General features: G+C 45.3%; 1 protein-coding gene across 4 annotated transcripts in view; it reads right to left on the bottom strand.

The window, feature by feature from the left end:
- Positions 1 to 4,274: 4,274 nt before the first annotated feature.
- ctif (CBP80/20-dependent translation initiation factor) overlaps positions 4,275 to 24,472 on the bottom strand; it is a 47,204-nt gene continuing 27,006 nt past the window's right edge. For 2 of the 4 annotated variants that reach the window (XM_070988842.1, XM_070988843.1), the window contains 6 exons: positions 21,723 to 21,803; positions 18,138 to 18,735; positions 16,642 to 16,941; positions 13,392 to 13,547; positions 8,388 to 8,441; positions 4,275 to 7,808 (listed from right to left, as the gene is read on the bottom strand). In XM_070988842.1, coding sequence (XP_070844943.1) covers positions 7,587 to 7,808; positions 8,388 to 8,441; positions 13,392 to 13,547; positions 16,642 to 16,941; positions 18,138 to 18,735; positions 21,723 to 21,803 — 1,411 coding nt within the window. In that variant the 3' untranslated portion in view covers positions 4,275 to 7,586. The remainder of the gene's footprint in view (positions 7,809 to 8,387; positions 8,442 to 13,391; positions 13,548 to 16,641; positions 16,942 to 18,137; positions 18,736 to 21,722; positions 21,804 to 24,472) is intronic. The other 2 variants (XM_070988845.1, XM_070988844.1) reach the window with 2 other exon arrangements.

Consider the following 24,472-nt stretch of genomic DNA (forward strand, 5'->3'; position numbering starts at 1 on the left):
CCACACAACTTTCTGACGAGCTGTCGCAGAAGTTCAGGTTGCCTAGCAACAGGGTCGTGCTTGTCGCAGCAGGTCGCCGTGATGACAGTCGCTAGGCGGGAGCCTGGCAACAAAGACATCAGGTGTTACTTCCCACCGCTTGTCTGCGGACACTTCCGTCGACCTCCAGCGGCTGCAGTGTGTGTGTGTGTGTGTGTGTGTGTGTGTGTGTGTGTGTGTGTATGTGTGCGCGTGCATGCGTGTGTGTACGGTATGTGTGTTCACTTCTGCTCCAGTGAGCAGCAGAGGCACTGTTGATGTTAGCCATGTCCCTCTCCCATCTCTAATTATGATGTGCTTGTGCGTGTGTGTGTGTGTTTGTATGTTGATTTCTGCTTGAGTGATCAGTCACTGAGTGCAGCTCACAGCGGAAGCTTTGCTCACGCCGGCTTGTCAGCCACAAAGGAAGACACACTTCTGGGTGGCTGGTCTGGTCAGGCCTGGAAATGAAACACACACAGACACACACGACATACCTCATAAATTAAGGCATTTAGCTGAGACGAACATTGGAAGGGAGATGATGATGATTCCTCTCCCTTTGTTTTCTCTTCTCCTTCACCTTCGTTCTCTTCGCCCTGTGTGAAGATCCGTCTGTTGACATTGGCAGTGTGTGTGTTGCTGCTGGCAGCCACAAAGTGAGACTAGCCTTCTGTAGCACACTTCTCAGCCAGGCCACTGCAAGGGCACACATGCTCCTGAGCAACAGAGGCGTCACGATTCCCCACCTAAAAGCACAAACCTGTCACTGGCATGCAAGGAAGTGTGCAGTTCACGTTTCTGCAGTGGGAATAATGCTGTAGGTGTGTTGGTTTAATGGTCTGAGTGGATACTTGATCGATTGGCTGCAGGGTGTCCATTAATTCCTGATGCTGTAATAACAGATAATGATGGACACCTCATTGGGTGTTACCCCTTGCGTTTTTGCTTATGATGCCGTTGAATGGAGGTGCAGGCTGAGAAGTGTCTGAATTTGCTCATTAATCCTTTTCTGGCAAAAAAGATCCGCCCAGCATGTGATGGTGAAATCCATTCACAGCCCCGAAAAACAATAATTCAGTTGATTTACTGACTCAGCACGTCCTTCACCAGAAGGGCCGCTGAAACAGTTCATTCAGGAAGTGAGCAGGTCATGACATCACTTCCTGCACGGCCAGTCCAGGAAGCAGGAATACAGCTTTCCAGCTTCCACTCTGGATGAGGCCATGTTTTACTTTTCCTCGAAAAACTCTGTTCTGATGGAAAAGGTGTGTGTGTGTGTGTGTGTGTGTGTGTGTGCGTGCGTGCGTGCGTGTGTGTGTGTGTGTGTAGGCTGCTGTATTATTATTTTGTGGTTTGTGCTAGTTATTAAGTTTCTACCATTTCTTCCATTTCATTCTGGTGTTTAATCGAGGTTTTATTTTGCATCCCGCTTCCTGTTGGTCAGTAATTGTGAGAAATGTTGTTTTCTTTTTCACTTTTCACTTTATTGTTTGAGGATGAGGGCAATAAATGGCACATAAAGTCAAGAACAGCCATTACATAGACGTAACCTACAGAGAGACAAGCTAATGCAGCCTAAAATGTGGCACTTTGAAGATTTTATTGACATATTTTGGTCTTAATTTTCTCTTACTTTAGTCAGAACAGCAGATAATGTCAGGCTCAGTTTCACACTGTATGTTTTTCTAAACAATAAAAGTGAGTAGTATTCCATATTGAGTACATATAAAATGTAAAAATATGTAAGTGGAAATGACACACAGATTTAATTTGGAAGCAGCAATAAAGAAATAATGATGCTAAAAGTACTCCCAATGAATAAATGTAGTCCAGAGTTCCATATAAGACTCAGGATCAGTACATGACGGCCAACTAAAATGTCTGAATCCAAATATAGTTGAGATAGAATCTGCTTTTTGGGCAGTGGAATAAACTAGAGCGCGGTAGCTGCTGCTGAGATGGAAAGGTCAAGAGAGCGAGCTAAAACCACTTCGTAGCCCACAGATATTGATTTCTCCCACAGCAAAGCGTACTGTAGCAAAACATCTGGGGATGCTTCTGTGTGTTTTAACTCCACTTTGTTCTACACAATATCTGGCCTCTGTACCCCTCGGACCAAACAGAAGAGATTCTGCAGTACTCTCCTCTAGTTTGCTTGTGTGCTGATCAAACGCCGCGCAGACGGGAGGGCGCGCACAAAAAAATAAAACACAAAAACACAGTGTGTGAGCCATCAGACGAGCGCCGATATGAGACGCGTCCACAAGCAGATACTTGAACGATGGATCTGCTGGTGCTTGTGTTAAGTTTGTGGGAGAGCGTGTTTGAGTGTGTAAGCAGTTATCTTAACGCGAGTGTCCTCCCTCCTCGTCTTTGGTTCGTCATCAAGGCCAGCTGAGATGCAGCCCGCTTTTGTCTGGCTCGAACAATGGACGGTGCAGGCGTGAGTCACCGCACACACACGCGCGCACACACACACACACACAAATCCATTCATCCATCAATGCCAGCTGAGAGAGCAGGCACAGCTCGAGTCATGATACAAGGCATACGTGATTAAATGTACTCCTGGAGTCAATAACGGAGATATGACTGACTTTTGTTTTCACTATCGATTAATCTGCTGATTTCTTTCTTGACGGAGCCACTCATTGTTTAGCTTTTGAAAGCTGTCATTGTGAAAAATGTGTGTCACTAAAAGACACAAACAACTAGGTTAGAAATATGTGGATCTTTGGCAGGGAGGCCGAGAATCTGCTGCAAATTGTCCCGTCCACTTGAATCATACACCCCCAAGCTTGCCCGCCATGTTTTTCTTTCCTGTGTTGTAATAGCTTGAACGTCATGCAGGCAGGCTTAACAGATTTTTTCTAAACGATATTGAAAGCTGTACAAATATCCCCTCATTTCTTGCGTTTTAGATGATGACTGTTGCTACAGCTCGCTCTTAATCAGGAATCAATAAGGGAATCCATAAAGAATGCTAAATAGAATAGATAATGGCATTAGTATCAATAAAATCTCATCAATTCTTTGATAAAAGGAGTTAACTACGACTCCCAAGATGCATTTTGGCAAGCAACGTCCAATCACTGAGCGCAAGATGCTGTTATGTGTGCCATAAACAGCGAGCTCAGGCTGAAGATGCAGCTTAAACCAATGCACGTTTGGATTCGGCCAAATTTGGATGAATTCGGCCTTTGACTGGCTTCTTCAGCCAAGGCTCATGGGTATTGTAGTTATAAGACCTGTTCACCGTGAGAAAATGTTGAACAAAAGCTGATTTTTGAGAAGCAAAGTGGAGAAAGTAAAACAGAAACCTACGAATATTTTGAGTCCTGTCTTTCTATGTTAAGTGATTTGTCATGTATAACAAAGAAAAGCAACCAATTCTCACATTTAAGATCCTAAAACCAGTAAATATTTGCTGTTTTTGCCCAAATTGATCGTCAAAAACATTCTTATTAATTTTCTTTTGATTGACTGATCGATTCATTGAGTAATCGTTTCAGCTCTCATCCCCATCATTAAGCTTTGCAACGATTTCGTTTTGAAACTTCAACCATAAAAGCAGCCGACATCAGTCCGCACGGCCTCCTTTCTTTCATCCATAAGTCTCTTCTCCCAGGCTCTTTCTTCTTCCCTCGTTGTGTCACTTTGCTTGCAGACAAATAACACCATGTTGCTGTAATGTGGTCTGATTCTGAAGTCACAGCTACTGTATCTTCCCATTTTCGCCTCCTGCAGCGTAGTCGGCCAGTAAGACATTATCCCTCAGGGCTAACAAGCCTGTTCAACTGTCTGTTTTCACCGCACAGAGCCAAATTAACCATGATGCTAATTGTCAGCCAGGGCCGGCTCTGTCTTTCTTCCACCATTTGCATTTATTCCTCAGTAGGCTCCCCATACTGTGCCACGGTTCAGTCATTTCTATATATATATCTATACGTTTCCAGTCTTCATCTCCTACATTTATTTCACTGTCACCATTTCTTCCCACTTCCTTTGCTCCTTCCGCTACAGCGGCTGAAGGAATTTCTTTCTTTTATGCTGCTTTTGCTGCATGAATTGGTCTATTACTGTAAACTACCTCCCTACTGTCTCTGTCTGTATTGTGTTAAATAGAGGAGCTTAAACGTGTTGTGACTCTACATGAAATCCGTCTGTGAAACCAGGCTGCTAATGAAGCTGATGGCACGTTTTGTGTGTGTTATACAATGTCAAATGCATTTAAATAATATGACACATGGGATTATATTGATTGATGTGGACGAGTGCTGAAGGACGTCCTGTGGGTTCAAGGCACGGGGTCCTCAGTGGGGGAGGCAACCCCCGACACTGAGCGTTCCCGTTGGGACGCCCACAGTCAGGGAGCCCCAGGCATGTGTCAGGGCTAACCAAAGGCAAATCACTGGCCAAGGACGCGCTGCAACACACAAAGTTGCTCAAATCGTGAAGTGTGCTCTGTTTAATGTGTGACCATGTAAAGGCGATGAGGAGTTCCAGTGTGCACATGGATGAATTGTTAATATAATGACCTACTGTGGTGCTTAGATTAGTTACGCAGTCTGTCTGGTCATGGCAGAGGAAACAGTGTGTGCGCCATTGTTTCCTTTTGTGATGTCTGAATATGGTCATGACGCCACACTGACTTCCATGTGACTGTGCTGTTGAGTGAGCAGGCAGAAAAACACACCAGTTTGTTCCGTCACGTCTTTTTATTTATTTTTTTTTCTCTCTCTTCCTGTTAGTTTATTTTTCAGTTGCTTAGAAAAACAAAACAAACAAGAGCTCACAGATGACCCACTATTGCCAATCTACAGTCTGTCTGTGCGCCAAACCGGAGCCTCGCTTTTGTTTTTTTGTTTTTTTCAAAATTTATGCGAGTATGCAAATGAAGGTGCGTCTCATTCAATCGTCGAGTGAGTCATGTGACCCGCGCAGAGGGGTCTAAGGGCACGCAGGGTGGGGGCGGGAGGCTCCAGTGCCACAGACGAGGGGGGGTGATCCCCACCTGCCCCCATCTGCTGTGAGAGCGAGTCGCTCTTTGCATAATGGAAACTCACCGATGTGTTTCTTTTTTTTTTTTTTTCTTAAACTAAAACACAGTAATACCACACTTACACACTTGCCAGCAAGCTAGGTATCACAACTGTTTCAGATGTCTTGAAAACCCACCAGACGGGGGGGGGGGAACAAAAATATATATATATATAAATGAGCTAAATATAATTTAAATAGAAACCTAGACATAAAATAAAGACAACAAAAGACAAAAACAAAAACAACAAAACAAATCACTTCTTAAGCAGATACACAGTTACAGAAGATTAGACTGCGCCTCCACAAACATTTGTGAGCTTTAAATCATCCTCCTCATCTAACTAATCTTCTGGGTTGTGTTTCTACCACACAGGATCTTAATTCTTGATGCAAGACAGAAAATAATATAAAAACACTTAAAACTGCCCACAGAGATCCAGTGGGGAAACTATGTGTATGCGTGTGCATATGTGCATGTGTGTGTGTGTGACTACTCCCAAACAATGAGCTGGTTCCTGATAGAAATGCATGGGCAGGCCGACTTCAAGCCACACAAGCAGAATTTTCCTCGTGTAACTTCTCTGTTGCACTACCCCCCCTTCCTATGTCAATGTTTTTAAATACTTGTAAATATACTGTATGCAGATTATATATAGAGCCCATTCACAAATGGTACAAGATTGGCTTGGTACGTCAATATCATAGTTCACACGTTAGCTGGAATAAGAGTCACATATGACTAGCTAATGAGGTCATACAATAAGATTTCTTTTCATCATTGTCATCTTCAAATACACAGGTTAATAGTTGTCATTTTTTTTTTCCTCAAAAACAAAGCGAGATCAACAACAGTCGATATTAAACACTTGCAAAACGTCCACTGCAAAGAATGGCTTGAGTAGGAGAAATTTTTAAAGAAACATTGCACTTCTGTTCCTCTGTGTGCCATGCTCTTTTTCTTTTTTTTGCCGTCACATCGCTTGTTTTCCTCTTCAAATGTGTTTTTTTTTTCTTCAACAGAATGTGAATAAGTCCAAGTGTCGAGTCCTCAGTTTGCCCTCTGTTGCCACAGGCCCCAAAACATGAGAGCTCCTATAAAAAAAAGGATAATTGACAAGGCCACCAGTCCATTAAAACATCCTAAAATCCCTCACTATGCTCAACCCATTTCTCTCACTACTGAGATTTTTAATATTCATCCTCAAGCACTGATTCAAATTCAAGCTTTTGCTTTTTTTCATTTTAAAGCAAAATCTCCTCAAAACAGTGCAAAACAAATCAAACCTGTGCAATAAGGCCTACCTCTAATACCTCATACATACATTTTACCATAAAAACAAGACTTCCAAATGAAACGACAACAATAAAAACACTAACTGATTAAAAAAATAATATAATAATATCACTGATGTGGTTAACAAAGCATTGACATGCACGGCTTAACAGAGAAGAGGAGACATTCCCCTGCAGGACAAAAACAAAAGAATTATCAAACAGCAGTTTCTGTTTTAATGCTTTTCTAATGCCCCCTGCCCCCCCCATCCCATATTCCTACTGCTTCTGCTGCTGACACTGGCCCGAGCTCGGGGAGCAGGGAGCTGGGGTGCCAGAGGGGTGTGTTAGGAGTGTGTCGTCTCACATGGGCTCAAGCAGCCATCTGCCACCCTACTCTAGCCAGCCTGATCCTTATCCTCAGTCCAGCCCAGCCCAGCAGGCCCGCTGTCTCATCCCCACAAAAAGGCTTCCTGCTGGGGTGTGTGGTGGTGGTGGTGGTGGAGAGCTGTGGAGACAAAGGCAGGGAGGAGCTGTGGGAGCTGGGGAGCTCCACAGCGAGGCCCTTTGACCTGGTCCCTGGCCCGGCGGGGCAGACGGTCCAGACAGACAGCATCGTGTCTACTCCCTGCCGCCGCCTCCTCCTCCTCCTCCTCCTCCTCTCTCTTTTATCAGCCACACAGACCCCAGGGGCTGACGGAGAGACAGAAGAGGGGGAGGAGAAAGAGACAGAGAGCAGGGGAGGGTGGTGGGCAAATGAACACAATGAAAAGACTGACACGGACTACCCTGACCCCCCGTCCTCCATTCATCTTTGGGTACGGATCTCTCTATTCCCTACGGGCGGGCTGCTGCCCTCTCCTCCTCTCTCCTGCGTGACCCCCTCTTTTATCCCTCAGCAGCCACGGCCAGGCGAGCCCCCGTGCTCTGTATGGCCAAGCACGCCCCTACTGGCCATATATACGTTACTGTTCTCTCAAATGTGTGTCAAATGCTTCTCATTGTTTGAACACCACATGTAGTGTTGCCTCAGTGGCGACCTGTGTGGTGGATAGTGTCTGGTTTGTTTGTGGCAGTGGTCAAACATCATGGAGAAATTGTTATAAAGCATGGGTTTACTTAGGTAAGAGAGTGACACGTTTATTAAAGTGTTTTGGTTGAAGTAGAAGAGCAGACTGATGCTCGACTGGAAAAAGTTTCCTCGGGGGGGCGGGGGGGCTTGTCTCCTCTCCTCCGGGGGCAGCTGGCACCTAGGCAGTGGTGGTGAGCTTTTGGATGGTACGGTTGTAGTATTGGGTGGTGAGAGCCTCCAGGGGGCTCCAGCGGTGTGCATGCAGCTCGATGACCTCCATGAGGAGAGAGCGGGTCAGCTGGGACTCGGCCGGACAAAGCATCTTGTCCCTGACGGCCGCTAGAAGCTCTGTCATCATCTCTGGGAGCTGCTCCTCCAGGAGGCGCCCCATGCTCTGCAACTGGAGGAGAGAAAAGGGATGGAGGACGTTAGGAGGCAGGCGGTCAGAGTGTGTGTGTGTGCCTGTGTCTCTTACCGAGAGCAAAACACAACGTCTGGCACCTTGTTACTGTGGATACAGTCAGGCAGCAGAAGTTCACACACCCTCTGGCCAAAGAACTGTGTGTGTGTGTGTGCGTGTGAGCGTGTGAGAGAGAGAGAAAGAGAGAGTGTGAGGCTGCTGGTAAGTAATCAAAACTGCAAAGGACGTGGTTGTGTTTGTGAGCATCTGGGAACTGTTTGCCGACCAGAGCTCACCTGTCTTTGCTCTGCCTGTTGTTTGGTGGGCGACTAAAGTCTGTCTGATTTAATCCACGACCCCACTTAAATTCACCTGCTCTATGAGATTGTTATAAGCACAGTATTTGCTGGCTGCGGCTAAGTATTGGCTTTGTGGGTATCGATAGGTCTGTCAGAATTTGTTTCTTACACACATTTGTTCAAATGTTTTACTGCATTCATTTTAGCTGCCCTGCTCTTACACAAATTTCCAAAATGCAAGCATTAACTGTGTGTGTGTGGGTGTGTGTGTGGTCCGTACCTCCATGGAACAGCAGAGGACTGCGTCTTCCTTGACATCTGTGGACTCTAACAGCTAAAAGGGACAGGAACAGATACTGTGTGAATATACTGAGACTGCACAAAGCAACACAAATCCAAATGTAGTAGCATGAAGTCGTCCAGCAGAGTGAGTGAGCAAAACCTAACAAAACTTGCAGATATATAAATATAGTTTGTATATTTGGACACAAGCCCCATTGGTGGGGGAGATTAAGCAAATGCAAGAGTTTGTGTGTCCTAATCAGTTCACAAGAGAAGGAAAAAAAAGGACCTAATCCCATTTGTAAATATTTCCAACATTAACATTTTAAATCTTGGACGTCAACACACCAGGCTTTCATCCTGGCAAGCTAGCTAACCATCACACATCAAGGCTGGCTGTACATCCCCATACACACACACACCCATACTGTACACACACACAGAGTAGCCAAAAACAAACGGTGGAGCTGGTAAACATGCTAGCTGGCTTCCCCCCTCAACATTGGCCCCATGCACAGATGGGCACACAACTGGTACTTTCAAACAATGCAGGGAGGTTACAACAACAAAAAGCTTCCCATGCTAGACTATGAGCATCCAGTGTCAGATTACAGGAGAAAGGAATTTGGTTAAATACTAATTTTCCAGCTCTGAGGCTGTTTCCTAAGTAAAGGAAGTAACAGGGAGGGTTTGCTGCTGGACTCATGTCTAATTAAACCTTGGAAGCGCAGACCTGCTGAACAATGAGCAAAATAAGGTACAGTGTAACTGCAGGGTACAGCCACACAATTACGGAAAAAAATAAGTGAGATCATGGAGTGAAAATACAGGAATTCAGTGCATTTAGGAGCAGGATTTGGGATTGCAATGTGACTTAAAGCTGAAGTAACAATGTACCAAATGACAATGTGAAAGGGGTCACTTAAAACCTGCAGAAATCTATGACCAGAATCTGAGCTTCGCTCGGCTTTATGGAGCTTCATATCGAGTTTCAGCTCATTGTTTCACTGTCCGGCGACTTCACTGCTTTGATTCGCTCTCGCTGCTCTCATAGTGTCGTTTTCAGCCTCAACAGGCAGCTGTCTTCACTGAAAAAGCCCTAAAAACCTTTTGTACGCGACTTGAAATTAGCTGGTGAACATAGTGGAGCATTTAGCAGCTAAGGAGCCACAGCTTCCTCTCAGGAGTTTGCAAAGACCAAATCACCTGAATCTTCATAACTAAAAAAGAAGCAGAGATCACCACCATCTGATGCTGAGGGCCACATCCAATCACGGCCGGCCTGTTATTTCCACGCTGTAAGCTTAATAGCTTCCACCTATCATTCAGGCCCGGCAGTCGCGCAGACGTCAGCTTCTCAGTATGCTTAGACGGGTGTGGTGACAGTGTGGCTGTTTGATGTGGGAACTAAAGTCTCGTCGTTCCCAGAGTAGAACTATGTGACAAGCAGGATTAGCTCATAATGAGTTCTCCGGGGAGTCCAGGGAGAAGTTTTTGCTCAGTGCATTTAAAACGGTCTAATCTTTACTCATCTATAATCAGCTCTCCTCGCCACTGTGGTGGCTTGTCTTACTCTGTCTGTTCTCCGGTGTGATACTGTAGCTCTCCTGTCACTCTTACACCATAACATGCAGAAAAAAACCTGTTTCTGTGAGAGTACTACCTAACACACACAGTCCCTCACAGCCAGGTCTCTGGTTAGTTACATCATCAGGAAACAAAGCTCACCGCAGCGGGAAACCTCGGGATTCTGTCTGATTCCCGTTTACAGTATTTTCATTCAAAAAGACATTTGATCAGGAAGATAAAGAGCAACGAGAAGTAGGACAGCTGTGATCCTCCTGCAGCTCTGAATGGAGCAAACATGACAACAAACACCTTGAGAGAGTCGATGAAGTCAGCTAGAAAAACATCCTTATTGATGCAGATTTTTCCGCTGAGGCTTTGTCTGTCTTTCAGTTCGGCTTCACACTCACCGGCCACTTCATTAGGTACACTTGTACAGTCTAAAGTGATCCAGTGCAACAGCTGTGCCATGAATTCTGTGTTGATGAAAGCTTTTGTGGACACTGTAAAAGGTAATAATTCTGCTTTATGTTTATTACTGAGGACACGGCGGCGGGTGCATGCAAAGGAACACGCCTCAATGTAATGCAGTCCACTTCACCACCACTTCAAACCTCAATCATGAACATGAAGTTATTATTATTATCATCATATTTGCAATGGCAGAATTCATGGCAGAGCCATTGCATGGGAGCACAATGGATCATACAGGTGAGCCAGGTGAAGTGGCTGCAGCGTGTAGTTTAGTACATGCTGAAAGAAAGAAAGGACGTACGAGTGCTGAGAGAAAAACATGTTTCATCAGGATCCTAATGACACAGAGTGCTCAAAGTTAAAATTATGACTACTTCAACTTTAACTGGGTTTCCAATAGTTGCATAGCAACAGCAGAGCTAGCGTCAAGACCAGCACGTCCCTTAGTTACATTACATAATATTACTCTATTTCCATCCCATCAGTGCTGCACTTCACTATCTGCTTAACAAAGCAAAGGCTTAGAAATGAAACAAAATGTGAAATATTACACACAAAGCGTCAGAACAGCCAAGACACAGCTTTATGGACGCAGTCATTGTCTGGATATACTGTATAATCTGAGTCAATTGTCTTTGACTCCAAGGGCCCGTGCTGACTTTCAAAGCGGGATACCAAGGCACAGTATAAATAGCTCCTGAGGTCACCGGCAGACACAGTGTATGCACATGCTTTCTGCAGTGTGCAACTGCAAACCAGTGTCCTGATGAAAGCCTCCCTGGGCCTCATGCAGGTCACCGGCTTCGATAAAACATGGTTTTATCTGTCAGTGCAAATGTCCTGTGACCTGCCTTCTGCTTTTCCACAGCTAACTGACTGAGAAAGAAATGTTTTTTTAGTTCCTCTAGTCTTAATGTAGGGAAATATAATACGTTTGTTTCATCTGGCCTGTGCAGCTGAGTGCTTTACATATTTAATACTAATTTATGATTTGCCAGAGTAGGTATATGTAAACTGTTTGATGCCCATGTTTGCTGTTTAGCTCACTGTTCCAAAATTACACACTCACCGCAACGTTTCTTAACAACCTAAAGTATGTAACCACAGAAACATGCTGAGACAGTAGCACGCCCATTAAACAAGCAGAAGAAGGGAAAACTTCTGCTTCACTAATTTCATATGGTGAGCCTGAAACATTCAAAGACTTTTCATGATAAAGTGTGCTTCAGTGCAAACATGGCTGAGGAATATCTCGTCTACTTCATCTATGTGGATATGGCTATAATCAATATTTTTATCATAACAATGTGTAATTGATAGTTTCAGCTTATTAACTGTCCAGCCTGCAACTTTACTGCACACTGTACACCACCAGCTGATGAAGTTTGCAACTAGCTGGAGCATTTAATAGCTAAACATGGTGGTGAGAACCAAAAGCAGAGTGGTTCAGGTGACCAGAAACACAACTCCTAATGAATGCTAATGTTGCTCCTGCAGCTGGATGTAGACTTCGTTGAAGATTATCTAACTCAGTGCATCTGTTTGGATTGTAGCATTAAAACATTATTGTACACTTGGTTGTGTGAGGCATGAATGAATGAGATCACCGCTCATTACAACTGCCATGTATACCCAAACACACTTCCTAACACACCTCAGGTGCTACTTAATCCTGTTCTGCAGGCTACAACTACAGAAGACAGCCGCCGCCGCACGCACGCACGCACGCACACACACACACAGGCGAGCGCTCATCATCGCACAAAGCTTGTAGCTGGAATACTGCGGCTACGTGTTCCAACAGGAAAGACTAAACAGCGGATGGATCAAAATCAGGAACGACGACTCAAGGAAATAGAGACTGTCAAACAAGCACAGACGCACACAAATTCACATATATAATTATAGAAATATTTCAACATTATTCTCAGGTGTGTTCTGAACTCTAAAGCTAAATGTGACGCCGCTGATGCCGGGATACGGAGGTGTGTTTGTTTCTGTCCGACTACGCTCCGCGTCCTCGCTCGTGGTCATGCTGCCGGGCCTTCTGCTGAGGCAGCGCCCTGCAGTCCGCTCAGACAGGGCGTGGATAGCATTAATTGTTTGCTGTGTTCCTGTTGCGAGACGCGGGGTGTGTGTTGAGTGCCAGACCGGCAGAGGTGTGGACGTGGGCGGTAAAACTACCTGGCACGTGCCTCAACCCTGCCATTATTTCTTGTCTCCCTCTCAAACTGCACATTAAAAACAGTTTCCACTCCCAGGTTCTGTCATCTCCCTCTTCTCGTCTTCTCTCCTCTACCTGTCGTGCCATGACTCAGCTTCCTCTGCAGTAACTGTCGACCTGACCACAGTCTCCTCTGCTTCCTCTCACCTCTTCTCTCTTTCTCACCCCCCTCCCCACTCCCCGCTCGCTTCCCCTTTCAATATCCTGTCTGTCATTAACCACTTCTGTATCGTGGCGCGTCTGCTGTGGCTACCCTATATGGTTTCCATGGCGATCATGGCGGTGTGTATGTGAGAGAGCATGACGAGCTGATGAGAACTGAACCTGGGGTCATGCATTTTCCTGGAACTGATGGTGTCCTGACTGGTTGCACCACTGCCCAAACCGCACTGTGGCGTCTGGAGTCTAGACTCAGTCTGACCGAAAACAGGAAACTCTGACTCTGTGCACTTATTGATCTGAATGGACAAGACGTACAGACGCAGCTGGACGCTTTCCTCCCACCGGAACACATGGATGGAGTTGATCCATTGGTTACTGACATACTTATTGATTTAAAAATAAGTGTGCAATGCTGATTCCAAAACCCACTTTTGGGTCGCGACCCACCAGTTGAGAATGACTGGATAAAGGATGCTACATGGACTCAGGAACACTCTGTAAAACTGGTGTCGTTTGCAAGTGATTTACACAAGTCCAAACTCTGTTGGGATCAGGGTTGTAGATCTGGACACACACCTCTCGTAGGCAGGTATAGATGGGACACACCAGCACCCTGAATGGCTCCCCGGAGCTGCTCCTCATGGTACCAAACACCTCGCACAAGAAGGTGATGAAACCTAACCACCTCTCCACGTCCAACTGCTGGAGCTCGTCTCGGCGGGCGAAGTCCCTCTGTGGGGAGGTGGAGAAAGGGAGGGAAAAAAAAAAAAACAGGTTAAGTTAGGAAATTAACACTGAAACACTACAGTCCATCTGGCTTTGGTAAAGGCGCAGTACAAGTCTGAAGTAGGCGGTCGGTAAGAGGATATTTAAGTGTTTCATAAATTCATCAGCAGCGGTAGTAATCGCCATTAACATCTTTGCTATCTCTCTGATGGGAGTTTTTGTAGGTGGCACACGAATTAACCTCGCAGCTTAAAGTACTTGAAGCCAAAAAGCAGTTGAAAAACACATTAAACAAATCCTGAATTTCTTTTTTCTGCCAGAAGTGGAGGAAAATATGTTAATTTGGTTTGAAAGTGAAGGGTAGTGAACTGTGTCAGTGCTGTAAAAGTGTTGGGGTTAATATGGGTTAATGCTTAATGCGCTCTTGTAAAGATGTTATACTGCAGGTTAAACTGAAACTTTATTAACAGTCGCTCCGCTTCACACTTTTTTCCTGCCTGTTACTGCGGAATGAAGTGCACTGGAAATGCGAGCGCCTTACATTCTCACACACTCGTAGGACTACGCTGTTTGTGTGCAGACACACACAGAATTACAGCCTTGAATGGATCAAGAGAAAAAAAAAAACTTGCACGGTCAAAAACAAACATACCACGCTCACAGGGGACACTCAGAAACAACTACACACACCTCTCATACATCTCAAGGACATCGCCGCGGTATTTGACACTTAAACAGCAAGCCAGCAAAATGGCAACATATGCAGCAGCAACGCAGACAAAAAAAGACAACTGAAGTGACAGAAAAGATGGGCTGATTTGAAAAACGGGGGTGAGGAGGAGGCCACACGCTCAGCTGTGCTAAATAAATAGCATCATTCACAGGTAGCAGTCTGGCTACGTTTAATCAGAGAAACAACAAACCCCGATGCCTCTCTTTTAATAAGCTGAGCGGTCACAGGCTAATTGCCCCCACATTGAGATCCAGGGGTCTGGAAGAAACAGCTGCTAATGACAGCCTTCATGAGCCCACCTATGACATTTAAAATGTTTTAAAGCAAAAAGACAAAATGTCAAAGACAAGGAGGGGGCCCGTGCTGGCTGGGAAGTGGGAATTAAAGTGAGAAGTAAGAAGAGGAGGGACCACACAGCTGTGAAACCGTGGGGGAATAAATATAAAGCGGAGAAAGGGGGTAAAAGGATTAAGGCGGGATTCACTACTGGTGGGCTCGGGGTAAAAATATCAACATCTAAGGAAAGAGGTGACTGAATGGAAAAACACAAAAACAGAAGGGAGGAGGAAAAAAAAAAAGGAAGGTGTAGGAGTGTGGTCGAAAAGAGCATCTGCAAGAGAAGGAAAGAGGAGTAGGAGTGAAGGGAGGGAAAAGGAGGAGACGCGGCCAGGCAGCAGGTGGGTTAGCGTTCAGACTTCGAATTCCATCTCATGACAACGCGGATGTCTTTTTGGGCTTCTTCTAGGCGCTCTGGATAGAGCAGGGGGTGAAAAGGAGGAGCGTGGTTAGAGGAGCGAGAGAGGGGAAGCGTGCAGGGAGAAGCAGCGAGGCACTGGCCCATGTCGTTCTGGGTGAGGGGAGGCGATAAGACAGGGGGAGCGCGGTAATAGAGAGCTCATGAGGGACGAGGAGGGGGAGACGGGCAGCGAAATATACTACGGCTTAGACAAGGTTTTCATCATGGCTGCAAGACCGGGACTATGCAGCTAAGTGAAGGGATGGGGGGTGAAGGTGAGGAGGGGTAGGGGGGCACGTCTCCCTCCCCTGGGTGTCTAGATTAGCCACTCTGCCTGCTGACATTTACTGTACGACATCACACACATAGCTGGCTTCCATCTGAAAGTGCTTTCTCACAACTGAGGCCGACTGAAACGAGTGAAATCAGAGAGAGGACTTTGTTAAAACATGCAGTATGAAAAAGAAACTTGCAAACAAGCACCGCCAGCTTCAAATGAGCTTTAAAAGTTCATTCAGAGAGCATCATGTTTAGAGGAACTGATGTATTTCTATTTTGGATGGAAGCTACACAGGGAGGGATTAAAGAAATAAGTGACAGAATGAAAGGTAGATTTATCCAAAAATGACAAGATTTCATGGCCCTTGTTACTTAATTATTAATTCTTTTGGTTAATCTCACACTCACAGAGCTTGACATGCTTTGATTTCTTTTGTCCAACTAACGCTTTAAATCCAAAGATCCTTAACTTTCAATCATATAAAAACAGAGAAAAGCAGCGAGTGCTTGCTCTGAAGTAGCTGGAACAAGAGTTTGACCTTTTTGCTCCACAACTTACTCAAAATGATTTAACATAAGTAGTTTTCTGTCAATTGATTTGCATTCCAGGACTAATTGTGACTCAACTGCAAATCAATTGCTGCTGAGAGTTTACTCGCAGACGAGTGCGAGACCTGAGAGAGGTCGCACTTCAAGCTGTAATGGAGCCAACGCATTGAATTAGGAAAAAATGGTTTTGGAAAGCAAGCATCATTAAAATATCTGAGTGTGTAAAACTATTTACCAAAGATGACACATTTCTATTCAAAACCAGAGCTAACAACATCCACTGAGATTATGAGCGGCGGCGCTGCACAGACACGAGGACAGACAGTCAAATCACTGTGTTCGTTTTTTTAACCCTGCTGTCGCTGCTCTGTCAGCTCATTATCGAGGCAGCAGCCAGGAGCCAGCCGGTCTCCTGCAGCAGCAAAGCACCGGTGGAACAAGCACTCAGGTCCATTACTTTAGTGAAAGTACAAATACCACAAAGCAAAAGCTAGACTGTTCTGGTCTTGTTGCAAAACAAGTTACAACTTCATCGTTCTTATTGGTGGCCTCGTGTAAATCCTAGCAGGGCTTTGCAGAACCTGAGCAGGTCTAATCAACCACAGAGCTGAAAACACCTGTCAGATCAGTGCAGTGGAGTAAAAGTACAATAGTTCCCCCTTAAGGATAAAATTGCATACAATGGAAATACACAAGTAAAGTGCAAGTACTCAAGTAAATGCAAGAAAGAGCCCAACCAATCATGGATTTTTAAGGCTGATACAGAAAATGCCTCCAACTAACCCGTCCCCTCCCTGTCTCACCTGCAGCATGTTGAGGAGCAGCGACCTGAACTTGGTCCCCTCCACCATGAACAGCGCCATCTTGTCGCAGAGCTTGGCGGCCGTGGCGGCGAAGCTCCTGTCTGACACGGCCTTGGAGTAGATGGTGCTGACCACCTGAGCCAGGGTCTCCTCGGAACGAGCCGAACACTGAGCCTCCTCCATGAAAGAGGCCAGCTGCTGCTCCACCCCGCTGCTGTTGCTCCTCATGCTGTTGAGAAGGTCCACCAGCCGGTCCATGCTCTGCGATCCGGAGCCCGACGCCTCCACGCGCGCCTCCTCCTGAGGCGGGAGATGAGACAGGACGTGAGTGGTGGAAGGATTCAGTTTCAACACAGGTTTGACCACAACTGAGGAGCTTTTTTCCGTGATTACGGAAAAATGAACGATGTAAGCAGATTTGTCACATTAGACCTAATAGAAAAGATAAAGTTTGAAGTGCGTAAAGGGTCTTCTGTCTGGAGTAGCTGCTCTACACCAGTCATGTTCCAAATGTGTTAACTTGAATGGATTTTAAACTGGATGTTTTTTATCACTGTTAATTATATAAAAGTCTCTTGTTTCAGGATTTTTTCTTACAGTTGAACTGTCGACGCTTAGGTACGTTTCAACCATGTAACCATCACCTTTTGCTTCTACCTCAACTCCTCTGCTCACTTGTTAACAAGTTCACATGTACTCTTATAATTTGTGGAGTGAGAACTGACTCTCTATATGTGGCCATTTTACTTCTAATCAAATCGTAATTTCTGTTTTTCCTATTTGATGGAGCTGCTCTAAAATCTTTCCACATACCGCCTAGCAACTGCAGTACCTCCAGTTGCACCGGCATGACAAATGACACTCGCTCAGCACATGACGTGAAAACCAATCACTGCTTTGCGACACATAACCAATAAGATGGATCTTATTTTGAGATCTAGCATATTAAGTTGCAAAATTAAGTACATCATTTGGAGGAGTTCAGCACAGCCTAATCAAGCAAAAGCTGGCTCTTAGACTGGATCCATTGATTCACTGGTGTCACTGGGAATATGTTTATTAATGCGTGCCTCGCGGCCTGCTGGGGAGTCCTGTGCTGTCAAATCGACCCCCCCACCCCCACCCCCACCCCCGGTGGTAATGAGTTAGCTGTAGAAAGAGGAAGCTGAGAGCAGCAACACAGTTGGCTGACTAAGTTTAGCGCACACAGTGGAAAACATCAAAAACTGTTACACTAATGCCGCCTTAGTTTCTTCACCTCCCTTGTGAGAACGTGCCCCCCCGCCAGTCAGGGTGTGTCATTCTGAATGCTAATTAACTAAGCACATGAATGACTAAAGCAAGAAAGTGTAAGAAAAGTGCACGCCTACATGTCTGCATATTAATGACAGTAACACAAGCAATTCTAAGACTAAACGATGGCGTGTGTGTACACATACACGTTAGTCCTGATTGCTGTAATACGGACTGACAGGCACTAAGCAGCTTTTCAGTACCTTGTCCTTTAGTCTCCTCCTCAGCCTCTCCTTTGACGACTGCAGCAAGCTGATTTTGGGCTGCTCCGACTGGCCCTCGCTTGCCTTTCCGCTTCCTGGTGGGTTGGGAGATTCCTTATTAACTGTCACATCTGGGAAAGCGTTTGTAGTGGGTGTCGACTCAGACTGGGGTGACTCACTGGGGCTCTTGTAGCTGAAGTCTTGAGGTGGTCTGAGCTGCTCGTCACCCGGTTTTACATTCTCAGTCTCTTTGTCTTTGGTTGTTCTTGGGGGTACTCCTTTATCACCTGCAGTGTTTGTCTGTCCGTGCCCCTGACCTTTCTGATTGTGGTGCCAACGCCGGTTCTGGCTATATCCGTGGTGTGGCGGTCCTCCTTGGCGCTGCCCATGTCCTCCTTGATACTGGCGAGGCGGCCGACCAGCACCACTGTTTCTGTTATCTCCCAGTTCTGTTAAATTCTGCTGCTGTTGGTTTGGAGAATGTTGTTGGGTTTGATCCCGCTGGTGCTGTGGTGACTGTTGTATCAGCTGAGGTTGGTTCTTCCCTCCACTGCCGCCTCCTCCTCCTCCTCCTCCCCCCTGAGGCCGCTGCTGTCTCCTGGAATGAGAGCAGGTTTCAGTTAGCATCATGGAGATGTAGCAGCAGCTGGCTGGTACCTGGTGTGCTCTGACCCACCTCTCTGCATCAGCCTACAGCCTCAAAACTCACTTTAATCCATCCCTAAGCCAGTGAAAAAATAAAACCATGTCTGTTTTATCTTCAACCTCTTATCTGTTCACAGCGACTAACCAGCACTCTTCTGTAAGTACGACCATGACAATTCACAACCAGACACAAACAGCAACCTATCATCTACTGATACTGTAAGTTACTACAAATTCAAAAGCCCAATGGCTGCTTACATGTGGACGCACAGTGTGTCTGTGTTTCCCTGTCCTGCATAGCTCTGTCCTGTTGCTGCACTGGCTCTGGGCTTGATGAGCCGCTGACATATGGTCCAGGGGATTAGTCACCCTGGCACCTAGAAGGCAGCCTATTATCTGCCTGAGCCTGTGAACTCGCAAAAAAAAAACCCAACTAGCAGCAGCTAGCACACCTTTATTCAGATGCATTCAAGTCTGGAAGAGCTTCCTACACCGTGAAATTGTGCAGGACGTGTGTTCATGCAAATGCCAGAATCCGAGGTCTGCTTCAACAATATATAAATATGTAAGCAAAAGGGATTTGCACCTTTTGGGCGCTGTCAGTGTTTATGAATCAACCCTTGACTTAAAACATGACATTAGTGCATTAACACATAGGAACACCCACAAACCAGTTTGCCTGGAATCGCTACCAACACAACGCTGCAGAGTTATAAAAAAATATAAGTTTGTTCTGTTTACAAATGCGTTTGAGTCTCTGTATGTTAAAGCGGCACAAAATGCTCCAGCTTCCCTGCAGCTTTTGTCCCTCTTTGAATACAAGGGATGAGGTTTAGTTGAGAGAGAAAAAATAAGACACACTACAGTGAAATCTGTGACATTCAGAGGGCTGCGGAAATCTTGTGGGGGCTGGATTGACGAGCAAATAAAAAAGCAAATTCATTGAGTGCATCAATGCTGAGGCTGCGATGTGGGTTTTCATCAATCCTCACAAAAGCCTTTCCTTGCACTTTTTTTAGTTAGTTTAGTTAAAATGTGAAAAATGAATTAGCAAGCCATCATTTCTGAGGCTGCGTTACAAAAGCACATAAAGCACTCTATGTGGTGAAAGAGAACTGTGCGGCACTATCGCACTCAAAAGTTGAGTTTACAAACCTGCTTTGTAAAAATGTTCATTCCACCACAAATAAAATAACACAGGAACGACCTTGGAAATGTTCTTTGAGTTTAAAAGAAATCTGATATAGTCCTACGCGCCGGTCAAACACATTTTTGCAGAAATTTAGTCAGACTACAGCACTGCTGCATGGCAGAGATGATGGATTTTATGGCAGAAATTAAAAAGAAAATTGTTCTTTGAGGCCATAGCTTGGCGTACTGTTGTATTGGATTGCTTGATATTGGAGATATTATTGTCTCCAATACTTCTAAATACAGATGGGCAACAAATGATAGCAAAAAACCTACATAAATAAGAAATGTTAAAAATGGAGATTCCTCCATTCAAGGAGGGGCCATCTTTCTGGTTTGGCTTGGGTCCACCCACTGCAAATCAATACAAAGGTGTGAGCGGTCTGTCAGTTTCCCCCGTGTCAGATCTCAACCTGCAAGACCACCTGTGGGAGGTTGTGGTCCACTGTGTGTGACAGTAGGACCTCTGCATCACCTCTCAGATCTTGGATTTCTTCTAATAACCGGTCCGGTGTTAGTTTCCACTGGTCACAGACACAGTGGACCAATCAGAGCGTAGCAGATGGGATCAAAAGAAACTATTTTGATGACTGAGTCCATTTTCCATCAGTTGAAGCCATAGCTGTTTATTCTTAAAAATTTCCTTCTTCAATCTATTTGTACATATAAATGTGCGTGTGTGTGTGTGTGTGTGTGTGTGTGTGTGTGTGTGTGTGTGTGTGTGTGTGTGTGTGTGCACATGCTGGTAGAAGCATGCAAAAAGTGAATGTGTCTAGGGTTATTCATAGGGGTTTTTGTGTGTGTCTTCATTTAGTTTATATGTCGCCTGGCCCCTCTGCTCCACTCCCTCAGGGAGGTTGAGAGACAGTTCATCTTCTGACTCTCGGCTCTAGCCTGCCTCCAACTCTATGCAAATGTAGTCAGTTGTTCATCCACCCGACACAAGTTTTTCATCAGATGGCTAAAGTCAGCTACTGCTACAGCAGACAGTGATGAGGCAACGCCGTCTTATCAGGCTGCTCCCATCAGCATCATTTAGTTATTTCCTTTCTACAGAACGTTTAAACACTACATAGCTGCTTATCAAGGTTTTACATTTTTTAACCCATGTTAAAACCAGTGTTTTTAACCAGTGTTAACGCTGACTGACGGAAAGCGTGAGATCTCATTTAATGGGACTGCAGAGGGTGCGATTTCATAATCTTATGCAAAGCTGCAGACTGCTCCGAGTGTCTCTCCCTCGAACACACACACACTCACTCATCTGATGATTAATTTGATCTCTACACTAGCTGTTAGTTTAGGCTCAGCTCTAATAAGCCCGTCTCCTGATCTGCTGGCGATGCGGAGAGGTGAAAGCGAGACAGTAATAAAATGTTAATCATACTTAATGACTGGGAGCTCTGCAGGAGCCTGAGTGTTGCTCAGACTGACTATCCAGAGAGATGTTTGCATTAAGGATAAATAATGATGAAATTTCATCGTCTCTGGCGCGATCAATCATGTTTTATTTTTGGTTGAGGTGATGAGTGTGGTGACATTATGGTATTGATCAGATTTAAATTAGTGTTTGATGTTGCCTGGCTGAGTGCTCTTTTTTCCCTCGTCATCTTACTTTCAGCTGTTTGACTATTCGATAAAAGAAATAACAAAACAGGAGAAGCACTTCATTCTTGTCTCACCAAATATCAGCTGACCTGTATCCAAGTCTCATCTCGTGCTCGTGGTCTGGCTCACGTTGTCACTAACCTGGCTGAGACTTGGCGCTTTCCCCCGGGGCCCGCAGGCAGAAGTATGGTTAACTGGTCTCGGATGAACTGATCAACCGCTCTACAAGCAGGAGAGGAGGGTGCGCCACAATGCAGGCATTTGGAAGGATGGAGAGACGAGGGATAGGTGAAAAGTGGCATAACAATTGGTGGAAAATGGCGGGTATTTTTTGTAGGAGGAGGAGACAGGAGATTGTAGAAAGAGGGAAAAAAAGCAAGGAAGCAAAGAGGGAAACAAAAAAGAAAACTACAGGTAACTATGGGATTCAAACAACATGCACAGAACTACAGGAAGTGGTGATGGGAGGAGGGAGGATGCTGGAGATCAATCATGGCTGTGGATCTGTGTGTATGTGGATGGAAAGCTCGTGGACCCACTGGACCATTGGTTGACCCAGACTAGCAAATCAATTGGCCCGGGGGGAAAGAGAAGACTGCAGGCTAGACGGTCAATAACGCGGCGAGAGCTTCACACGGGCCACAACGCGCTGCTTTCATGGACTGTGGGGAGACGGGCTTTGAAAGCCTGACTGCACATTTGCATGCTGCTTTTTTTTTCTACAAGTTTTAAGATTCAAAACTCAGGAACAGACTGAACGTGTGTGCGTGCATGCATGCATAAACTGGAGATCACAGTCAATAACTTTGAGTCATCATGGCCAGAGGGTAGAAGCAGAAAAGCAGGCGGTTCATCGTAGGTGCAGAGAAACAAGCAGGCCTGTCCTCGAGTGCATAAGTGCATGCATGCGCGCACACGCACACACACAGAGCGGACATCATCTTGATCAGAAAACTGATCAGAACTGGTGTTCCGTGTGGTGACATTTAGTGCCACACAAACTCGTTTCAGGACCATCCCTCTTCACAGCTTCAATGGCATTAAAGCACTTGTTTATTCGTCTCATCAGTTTATAACAACAATGCGTGGAAGCTGAACGCTCCGCCAGGCGAGCAGGCTCAGACTCTGGTATTAAAATCATCTTTCCAGAATCAAGTCTAGATGTGAAAAAAGCTCCTCGACAATGATCAGATTCATCTGCAAAAAGCAAAGAGAGACAACGGCGGAGCACATTAGCGCCTTCTTTGCCCCTTTGCTGTTCTGGAGCGCAGAGCGGTAAGCAGCACATTCCAGTAAATCACAACTAATTTCAACCCTGCTTGACGTGCATACTAAAGTAGAAACACATGCACTACCTCCTCTTTCTTTTCCTTCCTGACACGGCCAGCCCACACTCTTCTCTTTCGCTCTCACAGTTTCTCTTTCTCGGGCTTTATTCGGCGCAGTACTCGAGCTTCGCACATATAGTCAAATGATAAATATTTATCTCTGTGCTTTATGATCAGCTTCCAGCAACTTTACTTTGAACTTTTCCTGTTCTTCGCCCAGCTGTGTTGATACGCCACATACAACACAAACTATAACACTGCTGTTTTGGCTTCTCATTAAAATGAATATATATGTTTCCGCAGGCGGTGTTCTGTCAGGGAACTCAGGACAATATCGACAGAGGATTAGCACACAGACAAACATGTGCAGCTGATGTGTTTGGTGAGCAAACATGCTAAGCTACATAAAGGATGGTGTGGAGCACTGACAGCTGTGGAGGCCATGTTCTGTGCCAACTGGCAACTCGCTGCTGCGTTAGCTTGTTGCCACATTTTCATACCAAGCTGTTTACAGGGGGCCGGGTCACGTGGCCAGGTTGGACAGTCACGATGACCCTCTCACAGCACATTTCTATATTACCCAGGTCTTCCTAAATCTACATAAAAGTCGCCCTAACTCCTAATAGTGATGACATTGTACCTTATCTTGTTTCTGAACCTAAACTCTGAGACTCCTACAGGCAGTGGGCATGCTCAATCCTGAAAGACTCAATTTTTCAGTGCTTTATGTGTGTGTATATATATAGATGTATGTTTCAAAGTCTTGATGACCTGCCACATGCACAAAGACAATTTTTCAGCTTTTTACACAATAAAGTTGCATTTTATTCTATTCTCCTCATTTCTGCCTATAAAAAAAGTCCAAGATTCCCACAGAGATCCTGTTGAGCAGAGATCTCGCTGATGAATGATTCAGCCAGTTGTTGACATCTGTATTATGGGAACAGGCATAACTTCATCTCCCTTTCCAGCCTTTCTAAAAGTCTGCTCATAGAGCTGTACTGATCCCCTTTTCATGTCTGTCCAGTCATCTTATCCTCTAACTCATCTCCCCTTTGATATTTTTCATCCCCACCCTCGTCCTGCTCTCTCCATCTCTGCAGTGCAAATAGATTTGGCCAACCTGTGCAGCGCCTGTCTTTGGTTTAAGCGGGCATGACGTTAATAAGCTTTCCCAGGCTCTGTGTTAACATAAGCACGTAAGAGATGAATGCTAATACAATGCTAATGTTGGGTTCACACCGTAGCCTGGTCCGTATCAAAAGATTGAACAGCATGCACTTGTCACTTAAGAAAGTTTGAGGTTTGCAGGAAAAGACTGGTGAAGACGTTTTCAGTGCACATTTTCAAATGTCCAAAAGTCCGTCACCAAACAGTGTCTGAGCAGAAAGGAACGCTCGTATTGGTCAAATGTTACTTCCAGGTTGAACCATTAGTTCTAAACCCTGCTGCAGTACTTCCGCAGTGTCTTGTTATGCTATATGTTTCTCATTTTTCCTTTTTAATTGTTCCCAGTGATACAAAAAGGGGTGGGCTGGGGTGTCTGTGGAGGGAAGCCTCCAC

Source organism: Chaetodon trifascialis, chromosome 20 (genome assembly GCF_039877785.1).
Source record: "Chaetodon trifascialis isolate fChaTrf1 chromosome 20, fChaTrf1.hap1, whole genome shotgun sequence".
Lineage (NCBI taxonomy): Eukaryota > Metazoa > Chordata > Actinopteri > Chaetodontiformes > Chaetodontidae > Chaetodon > Chaetodon trifascialis.